Here is a 17,969-nt window from a genome sequence, read left to right on the forward strand (position 1 = left end):
ATACGACAGGTGTATATGTTTTCCCAATGATTACTTGGATTGGTAGGGTAGTAAATGGCAGTGCCAATTCAACACATGGCTTCCTCTAGTCTGAGTATAACTCCCAAGTTCCAAAAATCCACATATTTTGATTCTAATGACCAAAAAGTACAGGTTGGTTGAATGTTGGACAATGCAGATATGATTTTTTTCATTTTAAAAATTTGGAGCAGCAGATGCTGGACAAGCACTGCCAACTGCAGAGAGGACTAATTCTAATCATTTTACCTGAATATTATGACTACTAACACTATAACAGCATGTCAGTTTTCCATTTTCTGTGCATCCAAGCCAAGGCTGACTCAATGCTGCAGTAGAGTTAGGCGATATGACAATAATATGTGTCACCTTCAATGTAGTCTGTAAAAAAGGTTACGGAAAGTGCCTGAACTCATCATGACACTGGAAGAGTGCGCGGCTCCTTCTGCCTGACTTTATGAACTTGTACATTATGGATACGTACTCGCTTTGGATGTTATTTTCTTCATGTCCGTGAAGGACAGAAGCAGAGTTGGACACACGGGTGAGTGAAAAAGCTTCAAAAACTGCCCAAATGCACAGAGAAATGAGTGAACCAACTTTATAAACTGCCCAAATATGCAGAAGTGTAATGTTTTCTTCCTTCAGTTATGTTGTATGTCCATGCGTCAGCAACAGTGGGTGATTGATAAAACATTATCTCAATCATTTTTTGTTTTGTTATAATGCGATCATGCAGTCAGAGCCCAGCCACAGGCCCACGCTGTATTTGATTTAATGAAAAGGTGTGTATTCTCTGACATTAGAGGCCCATAGTTGAAAATACAACGCTTTTCTCCTTCAAGTCCCAATTTGGGTTATGTTTAAATCCATGTGTGGTTCGCTCTTTAGTTTAGTTCTTAAACGTACAAATTTGTATCAGGTATATTAGTTGCACAGATAAAAATCATTGATACTGTAGATGTGCAATTTGTTGTCTGTGACTGAAAAATGCATGTCTGTGCTGCACATCTGGCACAACATCAAACAGGGCTTCAAACAGTGTATTTTATCTTTGTATTTAAAGCGAGGTTAGCTTGGCCATCTGTATGTACGTTTTCTGTGTAGCCATGACAGATGGAGAGTTTTGGTTCAGTCAAACCTCCAACATTATTTACTGTCACAATATACAATAGACAGCACTAATGCCGTCTAATGCGGGGTTTTTTTTAATGTTAGAAAATGAATCTCACCCAACTCTTCACTGCAGTTCAATGATCCAAGTTAGAGAGTAAAGCCAAATGAGACCATTATATAGTTTCAGACTCTGGGTAGTACACAAGTGTTCAAAAATGCAGAATAAAACCCCAAAACACAAAACAAAATACTTAAAGTGTATATGACAGGTTTTCATGTTTTCCTAATTATTACTTGGTTTGGTGGGATAGCGAGTGACACAGCCAATTCAACACATGGCTCCCTCCAGTCTGAATTCAATTCCCAAGTTCCAAAAATCCCCATATTTTGATTCTAATAACCAAAAACTAGAGGTTGATCGAATGTTGTCAGTTCCCTGGCCAATGCAGAAAATTTTGGAGCAGATGGTGGATAAGCACTGCCGAACTGCTTAGAGGACTAATTCTGATCATTTACCCGATTATTATACCTCTCTACTCTCATCACCATCATGTCAGTTTTCTTCATTTTGTACATCTAAGCCAAGGCTGACTCAACACTCTGCAGCTCAATGACCCATGTTGGAGAGGTAAATGCCAAATGAGACATCTCTACTACTATGACAGGTTTTCATGATTTTCTATTTATTACTTCATTTAGTGGGATGGTACCTGTGGTAAGTATTTATTACAGTTTTACAACGGTTAAGCGGCAGTGCTAATTCAACACATGGCTCCCTCCAGTCTGATTTCAACTCCAAAGTTCCAAAAATCCCATATTTTGATTCTAACAGCCAAAAACTAGAGGTTGATCTGACCGAATGTTGTCAGTTTCGTTGCCAAATTCAAATTTTGGAGCAGCAGTTAGTGGATAAGCACTGCCGGACTACATAAAGGACCAATACGGATCATTCTACCTGAATTTTATGACTACTAACATCACCATAACATCACATCACTTTTCTGTATTGTGTACATTCAAGCCGAGGCCGACTCAACACTGTGTACAATGAGCCGTGTTAGAGAAGTATAAAGCCAAATGATACTATTATATACTAGTAGTTTCAGACTCTTGGATCGTACACAAGTGTTCCAAAATGAACGATAAACCCCCAAAACACAACACAAAATACTACACTATTATACAACAGTTTTCATGTTTTTCTAATTATGACTTGGTTTAGTTTTACATCATTTTAAGTGGTAGTGCCAATTCAACACATGGACTACTCCTGCTCCTGCTTCAATTCCAAAAATTCCCATATTTTGATTCTAATGGCCAAAAAATACAGATTGATCGATCGTTGTCAGTTTCTTGTCCAGTACAGATAGAAACTTTCAAAATTTAGTTGCAGATTGCATAGAGGACCAATTCTAATCAATTTACCTGAATAGACTTACAACAAATATTTGAAATGGCAAATATGGGATGCTGAAAGATGCTTAAAATTAAAGAAAAGGTAAGACTAGTATTGTTCTGATACTATTTTTTTAGTATCCGATCTGATACCAGTACTTAGTGTACTCGAAGACGCTCATACCAGTCCGATACCACATAGTGTGAAGAAGTAGACTAAGGCTACTCAATTTTGTTACAGTACAAGAGCAATGAATAAAACTCCTAAAAATCTATCTCTAAAGAAAATCTATAGTTTGAGAAGTCAGTGAGTGAAATATATGATATTGACCATAAGTAGTGCTGATTTAAGCAATTATACTTTTCCAATTTGTTACTTTCTACCGCAGTGCAACAGTGAGGTCTGTAAAAAGACTCTCATCCTTGGAGCACATGGCTAATTAGGCAGAGTAAAAAAGTAGGAGTTAGAGCTGTTGCCGTTTTTTTTGCCATAGTTGAGCGAACACACCAAAGGCTAAATGAAGGTATCAAAGAGGTAACACAAATGTCTTTTCTGTTATTATTCTCATGTTTAAAGAGTCTGCAGAGCCTCCACGGTCTATTTAACCCGCTGTGGGGCAAAAACCTCAGCGTCAAAAACCTATGTACGTTAACCGGACAAGTTACAGCAACATCAGGTGATCACTCTGAGAAAGACCGATAGTGAGCAGTCAGGTATAAAAACAAACCTTTCGTCTGAAAAAAGAACCTAATAACATACAAATACTAATATCCGAAAAATTCCAATGGACTAAATGAGCGATGAAGTTAAAGAGGTATCTGTATATTTACACAATCATAAAAGTGTACAGTATGTAAAAAGAAAATACATCTTGTTCATACACTGAAAAGTTAATTTGTGAACTGTACTACAACTATTGATCAGTATGCAAATCATTAAACATTAAAGGTGTATTATGTAACATTGCTGGTGGCATTTTCGGGAATTTTCCACTACAAAGCATAACATGTATCAATCTATAGAAACAAGCAAGTGATGCCAACAGGCCAAGTATTTTTAGGGATACAACAATAACAATATTATATCGTCAAAACTCTCACCATATTGTGGACGGTCACAATATGTCAAATTGCAAGGTTTTTCACCTAAAAGTACTAAAAAAGAGAGAACTGCGTAAATCATGATCCTTTACTTAATTATTAACATTATTACATAATTATTAGTTATTAAACACTTTTATATCTTAATCATTTTGTTAACCTCTCCAAAATAACCCAATAATTATCGTGAGATGAATATTGTGATAATATCGTACCATGAGATTCGGATATCGTTACATCCCCAGTATTTTTAGCATCCAAAACAGTTGTGATTAAACACATTCAAGAAAGATAAGGTAGACAGGGTTTGAGAGATTGTCATCTTGACACAGTTTTTGAAATCAGCTCCCATCCAGAAGCCATTTTCATTTTGATGTTACTGGTCTGTGACACTAGCCTAACTAGCTCAGCAAGTGATGCCTGTGCCGAGCTGTGTTGCTGTGTGTATCACTTTAAGAAAAGTCATGTGATATATCATTTGGTGTTGCTCATGTCGGCAGTGCTGAAGCAGCTCATGTAGCGCAAAGTGCGCAAGACTCAAATCTGTTGCAGTGTCTCTGTTCATCACCACAGATCCACAGAGAAACACAAGATAGGCCTGTTCTGTGTGGGCTGCTTTGAGTGGAACTCACTACAGATTTACTGAAAAAAAAAAAAAAAGATATTATTTGACTATCATTTTCACAACCATTCACCTTGTCATGTATCATGTATTTGCCTAATTTATTGTACAATGGGCTGTGATTTGCTTTAATGAGTTTGCATTACCTTCTTGTCAGTTTTTTCCTTTGTTGGATATCAGACCACATCTATCTGAGACCTTGAGGCCTCATCTACTCATCACTAAACTAGACCCTTTCTATTTTGATCACTCCTGGATGAATAAGGCAGGCACTACACCATCTCATTTCTAAGACAGATAAGATTGAACTGATATGTCTGTGTAATCCCTCAGTCATCCTGGCAGGCTACACTGCAAAAGAAAATGTAATTCTGTTAAATGGACAACAGTTTTTAGAGCCACTCATACAAGTACTGACAGGATTATAAGTCACTGCCTTATAGCTGTTTGAAGGGATGAGCTATATACACTGAAACTAACACACCCTGAAGTCCACTGAATTATGGTCTTGAATGATCATGGAAAAGATGACAGTGTGACAGTTCACACTTTAGGCAGTTCAATGGACTTAATCACACTCTAGTCGTTTACAGTAAGAAGTTTGTTATTTGGTAACTGTAACCTGAATCTTATTTTGCATGGTCACCCATTAGTGCAAAATGTGACTCAGGTGACAGTTCACACCTTAGAGTAGTGAAAATGACTGGACTAATAAGAGATACTCCTTACTGTAAACAACAAGGGTGTGTTAGTTCAGGTAGTTAGCTCCCCCATACCATACTGTTGAATATCCCAGGCAAAAAAAAAAGGTAAGCCCACTGATATACTCTAAAGTGTGAATTGTCCCCAGAGTCAAGTTTTCATTCTTAATAACAAACACTCGTACTGTGAACAATTCGGGTGACAGTTCACACCTTACAGTAATTAAATGGACGTAACTAATAGCAGAAACTCTTTACTGTAAACAACTAGGGTGTGTTAGTTTCAGTGTAGTCAGCTCCTCCATACGAAACCACATTTTTAAACAGTTTTACATCACCTTTAATGAGTATGAGCCTGCTCTATAGCTATAATCTATGACATTCAACGCTGCCAAATCCTACGTGTAACATTTATATTTTATTTATTCATTTATTAATAAAATCTAATTGGAGAACAAAGTAAGCACAGCGCAGTGGGTGTATGCCGGTGGTGATGAAAACGGGGGCAGATCAGTAATATGGAGTGCTGAAAATAAGCAATTAAAGATTACTCAAACATTCACTAATCACTCCAAATACAACTTCAGCAAGGTAAATGAGAAGGCAAACAATTATAACACAGCTAAAAGCTCTGAAAAGTTGATTTCTGCATTATAAGTGTGCTTTAAATAACCTAAACAACCAAGGCTAAGCTGTTCAGAGGTAGTTTTAACAGCCTGAATAATGCATAATATGATATAGAACCATGAATGCGGTAAAAGGCAGCCAGCGCTCTTATAATAGCTAAGCCTTGTTCTGCGGTGCTTGACATTTGTGACCCAGACAGTTTGATATTCACACCTCTGAATAGAATGGATGAACATGTCTAATGGTGTCCTTGAATATGCCTAAGTAGAAAATGGCTGGTAATCCAAAAGCACTTTAGGTAAGTGAAGCAGTCCCATGCTGCGTAGACACAGCAGGAACACATTACACTGAAACCAATGGGGTCCCCATGGCATTTTGGATATTAGGCTGAGCTAAACACCGCAGCGGGCCCCATATAAGAGTCATTTGACTGGATAATCACTATTCAATCCAATAGACCCTGCACACGTTGGCAAATGCTACTTCCGGTCGTAAAACTTGAAGTGATTTGTTTCCGGTTGGCATTGTGCTGTGTTTTAAATGTGAGGCGGCTTCTCTCTCAGTCGTTTTTCTTCATGTTTGTAATTAGTGGCATCATAATAGAGAAAGAAAGAGCACTGTCCTCAAATATGAGCATGTCATCTCAAAATATCAGTGAAATCGTTCACAAAACGGCACTTGTTCACTAATGGGGTGGGCTGTTTCTCCTTCTAAATGTATGCAGTTAACTATAACTTAACTATTTTAAAGTGTCTTCATGATCTCATGAAATATGAATGTTGTTTTTATCTATAAACTACATTTTAACAGCATATATTTTTGGTTAATGACTCCCTCCTAGAGACAGGGTGAGTCATGTGAGCTCAGTCACATGGGAGGAGATCGGAGTAGAGCTGCTGCTCCTCCACGGCGAGAGGATCCAGATGCCTCCTGAGCACACCCCACCAGGAGGAGGTCCCGGGGAAGACCCTGGACATGCCGGAGGGACTATGTCTCTCGGATGGCCTGAGAACACCTCGGGGTCCCTCTGGAGTAGCTGGAGGAACTGTCTGGGGTGAGGGAAGTCTGGGAGTCCCTGCTTAGACTTCTGCCGATGCGACCCGGCCCAGGATAAAGAGGAAGAAAATGGATGGATAGATAGACTCCCTCCTTGCACTAAGTCAGTTCTAAGCGTCTTACACTTATCTTAGGCCATTTAAACTGTGTTCAGGTGCACTGTTATTCCATAGTGACATTGAATGACTTTGTCTTTCTTTATATTTTTATTTAAAATTGTTAAAATGCAAAATTATGTTGTAATATAGTGTGTACTCGGGTTTGGTCAATAATAGAAAATACCAGGTTTAACCCAGTGATGTTCATTTTGTCTTCTTATATACTTTAACTTCTTGGGTTCTTTTTAAAGACAATGCAGTAAAGTGTATTTACCTTGTTGACATGTTTCGGCTGCTCTCTGCAAGCCATCTTCAGAACTGTCACCGGTGTTGGTGGTGACGTGTCGTATATCAGATGTTGTTACTTCCTGTAGGCGTGGTCAGCCTGATGGACCTGGCAGGTCGCTCAGACTGACCACACCTCCTGTCGCCCAGTGTTCTCTGGATCACGGTTAATGCTGTCCGTGCCTCGTTTCCTGATTTCAATGGCCTCCTTGATCCAGCGTTTGAATTTGTTGTTTTCCGATCCAATGACCCGAGCCCCGTCCCAATCCAGAATGTGGTTGTTCCTTTTACAGTGTCTGATATGGCGGATTTTACGTTTACGGTGAGTACGGTATTTTACGGTGAGTCTCCCTGACGTTTCCTTTTCGCATTCCTTTTGGTGTTCCTTTTTTCGGATGTGAAATGCCCAGCCTGATTTATTGCATGATTTGCATTGGATTTCGTATATGGCATTGCATTTTTGTTCTTGTGGGATTTTGTCCTTGGGGTGTACGAGTTGTTGGCGGAGTTTTGTGTATGGTTTCACTACAGTGCTTATGTTGTGTTTTTTCATGGCTCTCTGGATGGGTTCGGTTATTCCTCTGATGTATGGTAGTGTGACTATGTTCTTGTGGTCCTGCTGCCCTGTGTTGGATTGTTGTGTTTTTTTCCGGGGTTTGTTGGTTTTATTGATAACTTGTTGTCTGCCTTTGTTTATGGCCCAGCTGGGATATTGACATTGTTTGAGTGTTTGTATGATGTGTCTCTCCTCTTCCTCCCTGTCGGTCTGTGATGAGTGTGGCCCGTTCCAATAATGTTCTTACTACTGAAAGTTTGTGTGCAGTGGGATGTTCGGATGTCCAGAGCAGATATTGGTCAGTGTGTGTAGGTTTAAACGGCGTTGTGGTGGTGCGGTGTTGAATGCTTTCTGTTCCAAGTCCTCCATGAAAAACTGCTCATTATTGCTGATAGTGGATCTCCCATTGCAAACCCCTCTTTCTGTAAATTATGCTGTTGTACTGAAAATATGTAGATTTGGCCACGAAACGTAATAATTGTGTAATGTCATCAACTGTTAGATTTGTGCGTTTTTTGAGTGTTTTGTCCTTTTTAAGTTTTTCCTGTACTATGCGTAGTGTGACATCCACGGGTGTTTTTGTGAAGAGTGATATGACGTCACAAGAACAAAAATGCAATACCATCTACGAAATTCAATGGAAATCATGCAATAAATCATACATAGGGGAAACGGGCCGGGCATTTCACATTCGAAAAATGAACACCAAAAGGAATGCGAAAAGGAAACGTCAGGGAGACTCACCGTAAAATACCGTACTCACCGTAAACGTAAAATCCGCCATATCAGACACTGTAAAAGGAACAACCACATTCTGGATTGGGACGGGGCTCGGGTCATTGGATCGGAAAACAACAAATTCAAACGCTGGATCAAGGAGGCCAGGTGAAATCAGGAAACGAGGCACGGACAGCATTAACTGTGATCCAGAGAACACTGGGCGACAGGAGGTGTGGTCAGTCTGAGCGACCTGCCAGGTCCATCAGGTTGACCACGCCTACAGGAAGTAACAACAGCTGATATACGACACGTCACCACCAACACCGGTGACAGTTCTGAAGATGGCTTGCAGCGAGCAGCCGAAACATGTCAACAAGGTAAATACACTTTACTGCATTGTCTTTAAAAAGAACCCAAGAAGTTATACCAGGTTTAACATTCATGCATTTACCTTTTGGATATTTCATGGCAAATACAGTGTAATTAATAGTTAAAACTGGCTCTTGTCCTCCTTTTGGGAATACGACATCACATTAGAATTTGAAAACTACCAACATTAACCACCACAGTACTTTTAGTATTCTAGTTAGAGATAAGAGCACAGCTGGTACAAAAAATACTTGTCCTAAAATCACATTTTCTTTCTTTAGAGCAATCATAATTCATCCGTTTTACATTCAAATTAAAAAAATAGGGCTGGGTATTTTTAAGAGGTCTGTCAGTAAAAAGATATGGTTTGCGAGATTAATTACAATTGAGTCTAACCATCTGAATATAACTGAATATAACTGAATACTGCAGAAGCAATTAGCAAATGGAAAGGACTGCAATTTTTTAAATACCCAAATTTCCAATACAAACAAAATATCCTGTCTTATGTGATAAATGTGATTCTTGTTTTAGCTTGTCAGTTCGTATTTCAGTCTTTTTCTTTTGGTGCTTAAAATGTGAACTTTGAACAGAATCGTATTATTAAAAACATAAATCGCAAATCTATTCGCAATCGCAATGCTTGTCAGAAAAAAAGCGTCACAAAGCGTCCAGCTCTGTTTGGAGCAGCTTTTGTGTTAAGTGTATCTGACTGAAAGCTTGCCTTGTTTATGTTCATGAAATCAATATCAAAATCTATATAGAAATACACTTGTACTTATTTTAGAAAAGAAAACGAAAGGCTACATTCCTACTTTTATTCTAACGTGAAATATCAACAATTCACATGGAAGCTATTTAGGTGCATTTCCATATGAAACAGTGACAGATCTGACAGAGCATCTGAAAACAGCAGATCTGTTCGGTCACATTGACTGTCATCCTGTGTTCAAAGTCACCTTCCCGCTCTTCAGATGCACACTGCACACTCAGCACGCTGCTTCACTCTCTATTACATGCACTGGTTTTAATGTACTACAAAAGTTAATTATTTCTATATCAGCTTTGTTATATTTAGATAATACCACTTTTGAAAAAAAAAATGCTGTGACTAAAACACAGCTTTTTCTTTTTTAATTTCCTTAAAAGGTGCAAAGTGTGGCTTTTGGCCCCTGCAAAATGAATTTGGCTTCTATAATAAATCCAAATTCAAATGTTTATTTAGAGATGGTGTAACATGAATGTTTTGAGCTGATTAAAATCCATACCAAGGACCAAGTTATGATAAGTTATAGTAAAGTTCACAGTATTTATCTGGGATAAAAAAATCTGTTGTGGCTTGATTGTGTAAACATACAGCCATGTATCTTTTAGCCAAATTGCTCTTCTATTGCCATATTCACTCACTGTCCGTTTAAAAAGAATGAGAACTTTGCACATTAATTACTTGAGACGGGGGCGCTGGAGGAGAGGGAGCAGCCCAAGAACATAAAGAAAAATCCCACACACCGTCTTACTTGCAAATTGTGAGATTTATCAGGACAAACTTCGCAACATTTCGGCACGCGCAAAATAAGCAAAGTATTCAATATTGAACCAATGCGATATCTGGGCAAATCCCCATCCCTAGTTTAATTGTTTTTTTTAAATGTCATTTTATTTTATTTTTTTTTAGTAGTTTAGAGTTGTTAGACTTAATTTCACTAAAATATACCATTATCAATTAAAAAACAAGATTTTAAAGTACATTTTCCAAGACAGGGACATTGGTTCCCATGGGAAAGTTACAAAGTGTACCTTTTTATTTCAGCCTATATTTGATTTATTTTAACCAGAGAGTAAAGGGGTTAATTCAGACATTCTAAACTGAACTTGCAATCAATTTTAAAAACTAGAAACACTGCAAAATTCAACATGGCTCCTGAATATCTTTTGTATCATCTGATCTTACCATACTATTGTGAAAGAATAAGAAGAGGACTGTGTAACTGCTTGTGGGTATAACACATTTGGCATTTCCCCGCACTTCCAGCAGCTTAGTGTATCTGATTGAATTGCGAAGAGGGATTTACAAGCTAAGACTTTGAACGTCGTCATGGTCTAAAAATATGGCCGGCTCTGGATTTATTGATTTTGGCTAGGATTTCAAACAGAAAAATAGTAGACGCACAAGTAAGCACCTCCATTTCATGCATAAGCTGTGTCACGCAGCTGCTGGGGCCATGAACGCTGACACTGCACTGAGATGAGCCAAATCAGCACTGCAAACTTCAATACTCACTTATTACCTCCAACGGAAACTTGCTTTTTACATTTTCCTCATCTTTTCTTATAGGGGAATGCTATACTTTTTTAAACCTTAAAGTGGAACTAAAAACTAAAGCTACTTCTTTGCTACTAAACTGTGCACATGGTGTTTTAATGACATCATCTAGTACTGCTCCTCATCCTGGCAACTTCAGTACAGACAAGGTATATTTGTTTGCCTGAGCTGCCAGTCCTTTCTACTTTCTGTGTGAATCCAAAAGGGACTGGAAACAGACCAAAGAGTGTGAAAGATCTCTGACCAAACGTGAGACAGTCCAACCACAGCCGTTCATTTGTATCACGGATCTGTCAAATGCAGAAGACATTTCCTCTTGAAAATTATTGTTACATTCAGAACAAAATATAACTTCATTTACCTGAAAAAAATCCACAATGTTCCTATGTCCTGTGTGTGTTTTTCCCCTTTTTTACTTCTAAACCACCATGTTTGTTTTCACCGGAACGTACCATGTGTTTCTCTGATTAACCTGCAGCTCAACCAATCGTGTCCTATCACATCACGGAGACAGGATACGGTTCCAGTAATAGATTTTTTTTTTTCCTAAAGGGTCAAAAACTGAACGTGTGCTGCCTCTAGTCGCCTCTGCAAGTACTATGTGACATTACGTAAGACTGCTAATTCAAGCCAAGGGTTTCTGGTCAAACATCTGGCTGCAGGGGTGGAGTTTGATACCCAGGCTGGCGCCACCTAGTGCCTCCACTCAATTTCATTTCTCTCCAGCGACTAGGTCATGAATTGGAATACACTAGACCAGGCATCTCTAACCTTTTTTCTCCAATGAGTTACCTTTACGAAACAAAAATGCCAGCGAGCTACCAATTTCAGGAGTTGCAAGGAAACTGAGTAAATATAAGAGCCACAGCAAGCCTTAGATGGGGAACAGTTAGATGCCAATAAAACATAAACCACTGTCCATTTATCGGTGAACCAAGTTGGGCATCAAAATTAGATTTACAATGGTAATTAATAAAATTTTACTTATTATCCACAATATATAGAATTCAGAAACCCCTTGACAAGCTACTTGGAAAGGGGTGGAGAGCTACTGGTAGCTCCCGAACTACAGGTTGGAGACCCCTGCACTAGACAGTTTACAAGCACCTTGGAAATGCAAGTCTGGGCACCACCCAATCAGCGAAGAGCCATACATCCCGAGATCGAGGATTTAAAGCCGGAACAAAAAAAAGTTTGGGTGAATTTTATCAGTGGGACAGTCGTTATTTCCCTTCTTCCTATGAGATTTGGGAAAATCTTAATATACCAGTTAGCCCTGTTAACGGCGCATTACATACATCACGACCAAATAGCAGCAGATTGGTTAAATAAAAAAAGTACCCGCCTACCGTCGAGCAAACAAATTCTAATGCTGCGAGGTCAGACGGTTTCTATGAAGTCAAACCGGCTGATGAATCAGGTTAGTAGTTTGAAGTGAGGATACCTATTCGACCTGACACACTGATCCTCATATCTACAGACCCCGCCCCTCCTCCCCCTCACTCAGCAGTTCTGGTGGTTGTGGAGAAGTTTAGGTGTTTAAGTCCCACTTTTAATAATATCACTCCTTTGCATTGAAATAACTCCTGGATAACACCAAAATTTGCATTTAAATAAGTGTCTGACCCGCTGACCTCCGTAGTGGACAAGTATTTTCAGATACTAACAGAGGAAGGTTTGTAGTGAACCAAATGTAATGTGCTGTGCTTGATTTTTACAATCTCAAAATGTGAAAAACATAACTAAAGTGGTATGCAGTGGTCCAAAGTTATTCCTCACTTAACCCTTTGCATTCTGAGCATCCTAATTATTCACTGGAATTAATTTATAAGTGCTTTATATAACTTTCAGAGACCAGCGTGGAATTTTGCTCTGGTGGTAAAACTAACAACAACTACCATGCCAACATACATTTTCTGATAAAACACAATGTAGACAGTACACAGCAGATTCATTTTGACCTCAAGAGCAGCTTATACAATGTATCTGTACTGGCACAAGACAAATTTTGCTCAAATAGATACAAATAAATCTGCTACACAGCCTTTAAGACTAACCAGAAGAAGTGTGGTGAAGGTATGGACTTTCTAAACTTTTGGACTTTTTGAGCACAGTCCTCATGTAGAGTTTAAATCAAGTTAAAGATGGACAATATGCCAACAAAAGTGTATATTATGATTCATTTGGAGACAGATCACAATTTCCATTTTATCACAATTCCTGTACTGTGCAACTTTTCTGGTGGAGGGTTGTTACTTGTCTCCATGGAGATGTTAATGCTTTGCTTGTTATTTTCCAATGTATGACGTTAAACACATCTATCTAGCATTTAATCATTACAGGTGTTTCTATTGCTCAAAAATACAATAATTCTCTTTGTGAATAGGGGAAACTCCTACAGATCTGACCTGTAATGTAGCCTGTACTTGTCTCCCTTGAGATAAGGTGTAAATTATACCATGGAACATTCTAGACAAAGCAATAACATTTCCATGAAGACAAGCGGTGACAGTAGCCAGGCAGGTGCCACCTAGTGCGTCCACTCAATTTCTCTCCAGCGACTAGATCAGGAATCGGAATTCACTAGACGGTTTACAAAAACACCTGAAGTGCGAGTTCGGGCACCAGCCAAACAGCAAAGAGCCATACATTCTGTGTTGGCAACGATTCCCGAGATCGAGGATTTAATGCAGGAACAACGAGAATGTTTTATCAAGGGGAAAGACATTATTGACCTTTTTCCTACAGTATTTGGGAAAAGCTTAATATACCCGTTAGCCCGTTAGCGGCGCATTACATACGTCATGACCAAATAGCAGCAATTGGTTAAATAAAAAAATGTACCCGCCTACCGTCGATTGAACGAATTCTAATGCTGTGAGGTCAGATGGCCTCTACGAAGTGAAACCGACTGATGAATCAGGCTAAAGTGACGGAGCCTCCACCATAAAAGTTGTGCAGTTCGCCCTTGACATTTGATATCTTTAGTGCTGTATCTTCTGGAAATTCACTTCACTGTGATTGGTTAAATCCACCTGACTCATTCAAGAGCCTTAAGGAGGCTGACCAATAAGAAAACTGTCTGGGAAAGTGTCTGGGTTCAAACATAGTACTCAATCTCTCAATATCAATTTGAAGATTTTACCAAAACAGCAAACAGATAATGTATCTCCCAGCCCTGCAAGCAACATCTGTTCAGAAGGATATAAACTTACCCAAGAGAATTACTTAAACATGCGCGAATGAAACACAAAATTACTCGCGCTACATTTTAGAAGTGCAAACATTATAACATGATTAAAAGCCGAAGAAAGCAACATAATATGCTAAATAGCAGATTTGGCAGTGTATTTCTTCAGGCACCAAAACAGCTTCCACCAAGCAGAACACGCTGTCTTGGTTTCATGTTTTGCCTAAAATGGTTGAAAGCCAGTGGGTCGTTCTGTACCCGGAAAAGATAGCAGAAGAGGGAGTTTCGCACTTATTTCCTCCAGCTCCACAAGCCCAATTTTTTTTTTTATCTCTCGTCTCAGAAGTTTCACTGAGCTGTAATGTGGGGCTGGTTATGGCACGCTATATTAATGACAGCACAGAAAGTGAACTGCGTGGGAAAGAGAGGGAGGGTACCGCTGTGCTCAGATAGGATGGCTAAATACACTGACTACAAGGACCAAATTTTAAAGGGCCCATATAATATTATTTTGTGATTCATGTTAGAATGTTGTTTCAAATTCAATATGAATATACCCATTTAAATCACCAACAGCAAATATGTCAAATGTATTTCATAAACAACTTAACCTCCACTAAACAACTGTAGCACTGTCGTAAAATCATTTAGTAAAAGATACCAAAAACTACTCTTGGCTATATCCACAGAGCAGCCCACGATAACGATACCGAATCATCAAATTCAGCATCACAATATATCGCTATTTCAGCACACTCCTAGAAGTGAACACAAATTTGGAGAAATTCAATAATTTTCCTAGTTAGAATTGCTTAGTATTTGCATTTAAATGTATTCATTTAAGTCACTGAACTTCTCAGATGAGCCACATTGCTCTCCCTCTCTCCATTTCATGTTGGCTCCTGATCTGCAGCTAGCAGCGTTTATTCACTGGAATGAAGCAAGGGCATGTGCCCCATGTTCAACCACGAGTGAAGAACATTTAGTCCCTTCTCTCACTCTCATGAATCAGAACAGAGAAACACAGAAACAGAGAAACAGAGAAAAAGCACCTGGTCAAATTGGCCTGTCTCTTACACCTCTCTCCACATGGTTCTCATCCAACAAAATGGATTTTTAAATGTACTGGTCAAATAACTGCTTTTACAGTATACTCTATGAATTCTTTTCCTCGACCTCAGGAAATAAAGTCAGGCACAAGCTCTTAATGTTTTCAGAATTCAAAGTATTCAGAGCAAACCTTTTCTCCAAACGTGTTGTGTTAAACAAGAACAAACTATTTACAGCTAATGCTAGCCTGGGGAGTCCGGGACACATCAATCTTTTCTCTTCTTTTTCCATTTCATTAAAAACTGTCAGGGGACTAGGAGGAAACCACCACAGAATATGCCCAGCTAAATATCTGATCTACAACTCTGCTGGCACCAAAATGTTTTCAGAATTTTGCTAAATCAAAAGGCAGTTTGTTGCCAGGACAAACTTTCCAAACAGCACTGTTAGAATAGATCGCTTTTGTGCTTCACAAGAGAATGGGAGAGTTTGAAGAACAGTATGTGTTACTATGGAAATGAAGGCGCATTATGTCGGATCTACTTTTCCCCTTGGTATGACGCAGTTGACAATAGTCAACTATTTTTAAAATCTGGAATACTGCAGAGAGTGCCAGACGCCTATCAAGGAGTAAAATATACACATATATACACATACGTAATTTTTAATGATAACCTGCACCGTGCCAGAGTAAATGTGCCATAACTCACTGAGCGAAATATTTAGAATATTAAGCAGTAGTTAAGTGATCTGAATCTGAATCGTAGGGCTGGGCCATCAAAGCATTTTATTTGTTTTCCAAACGAGAGCCATTAGAGTTCCTGCCGTTGTCGTCACGCAATCCCAGCATGCATCTCCAAACCCCACACTGGCACTGGAAAATTCCCATAGAAATTAACAGCGTGAAATGGGATTTTCAGAGATTGTGAATTAACGTTGTAACGGTGATGTAATATTATCAAAGATAAAAGAAAGCCTGAGCCTTTTACCAGATTTACAAAGCTCCAGACTGTCGATAGAAGTGGATTTCTGCAGATAAACAAGTTACACATTAATTAAGCTATGAAAGTATTTTTACAACAGTATGTTTTTCTTTATTCGGTTTAATTTGAATAATTAAACCATAGTCTCATAACGATTCAAAAACTAAGTCTACTAAGAGAGTAGACTGAAGAGAAACGATCTCAAATGCTTTTTGCTAAACACTGTTTGTATGTTTAACACTGACTTCTTAGAAATGTGGATTGTAGAAAATAAAACCACAAACTAAAGTTAAATCAATAGTTTTTGTGTTCATGACATCAGCAGGAAGGAAAAAAGATTATGATTATTGTCTGATTTTTACCATATGACCTAGCCTCTATATCACTTTATACTTTTGCAGAACTTCTCTGTACACCACTGCCAAGTTAACTCACCTCCTCAAAGTTGCCCTCCATGGGTTTGTAGGCGAGGAGCAGCACCGACCTCATCAGATCTCCCACCAGGATGAAGTCTCCCTTGGTCTTCAGGTACAGGGCCATGATGTTGTTGTAGTGGTTGCACTCTGTCCTCAGCTCCTTCTCCGCGGTCCACTCGTACAGTCGAACCTGGGCACACGGCATGAGAGACAGGGGCTCGTCACATAGGCCTGTCTCGATACTTCTATATCCACTTATTCAATATTTGATAAACGGAACAATACATTTTGGGAATCAGTATTTATCGTGGGTAAAGTTTCTTTGCGTATTACGATAACAATCTCCCCATTACTGTGTGTCAATGAAACAAAACACAACTCCAGGTATGTTTTTGAGGAGATAACAACATTCTAACACAGCTTAAAGTTCACAAGAGTAAATTTTGCTCAATATCGGACCTTTAAAGTTATTGTGACAGTGGCATAAAATGGTTTCAAAACGTGTTATGACCGGCCTATGGTCACAAAGGCAGTTATAGTGCAGTAGAATGAATGGAGATGACATTTGAGTCCAACAGTCTTTCCAACAGCCTCACCGCACCGAGGGGGAGGAAGAGTTGATTAGCAATTGTCAGCTGCTGTTATAAATCCACTGTTTACAGCTAATTGCTCTCACCGCTTCGAATGTGTGTCTGAAGAGCCGACTCTATTTAGAAGAATAGATTTAGATTCAAGGGCGCAATTGATTTCCGCTGTGAGTTTGTATAATGCGAGCAAGGGTAGTCTGTGTTATTTGAACAAGTTTTTATGTTTTTTGAATGATTACTTGGTTGGATAGTGCTTATGGTAAGTATTTATCATAATTTTACATCAGTTCAGTGGCAGTCTGTGGGAAAATGTTGAGAAGAAAAAGTACAAAAAATTCTAAAACAGATTACCTCTACACATGTTATCAATACAAAAAATTCAAGCAACAATTTACTCACAATCATAACTATTGTGTAATTCATGTTTTGGCCTTCGTTTACAGGGTTGCTAGGTAACAGTTGTGGAATTATATCTATATATAGTACTTTTTTGGACATTCAAATATGCTTAAATATCTGCTGCCCATGTTCTCCCAGGAAGTAGAAAACAGACCAAACTAGACAATTTAGAGATAATTATATGAATTATGTTTTAGTGAAAAAGTACTGTAACTGTGTACTTTAAAAACATTAAAAGACATTTAAAGACATTTTATCATTGTTTCTGGTATTTTAAGAAAGCATACATAAAATCATACAGTATTTTTCAAACTATAAGTCACTCTGGAGTATAAGTCGCACCAGCCAAAAAATGTG

The 17,969-nt window shown here is 38.7% G+C and overlaps 1 protein-coding gene across 1 annotated transcript in view; it reads right to left on the bottom strand.

Annotated features, from left to right (window-relative positions):
• ddb1 (damage-specific DNA binding protein 1) overlaps window positions 1-17,969 on the bottom strand; it is a 131,263-nt gene that overhangs the window by 30,965 nt on the left and 82,329 nt on the right. The window contains 1 exon segment of the mRNA XM_055154472.1: window positions 16,646-16,816. Coding sequence (XP_055010447.1) covers window positions 16,646-16,816 — 171 coding nt within the window.

This window comes from Boleophthalmus pectinirostris, unplaced genomic scaffold (genome assembly GCF_026225935.1).
Source record: "Boleophthalmus pectinirostris isolate CB_2022bp ecotype Guang Dong unplaced genomic scaffold, ASM2622593v1 HiC_scaffold_19, whole genome shotgun sequence".
Lineage (NCBI taxonomy): Eukaryota > Metazoa > Chordata > Actinopteri > Gobiiformes > Gobiidae > Boleophthalmus > Boleophthalmus pectinirostris.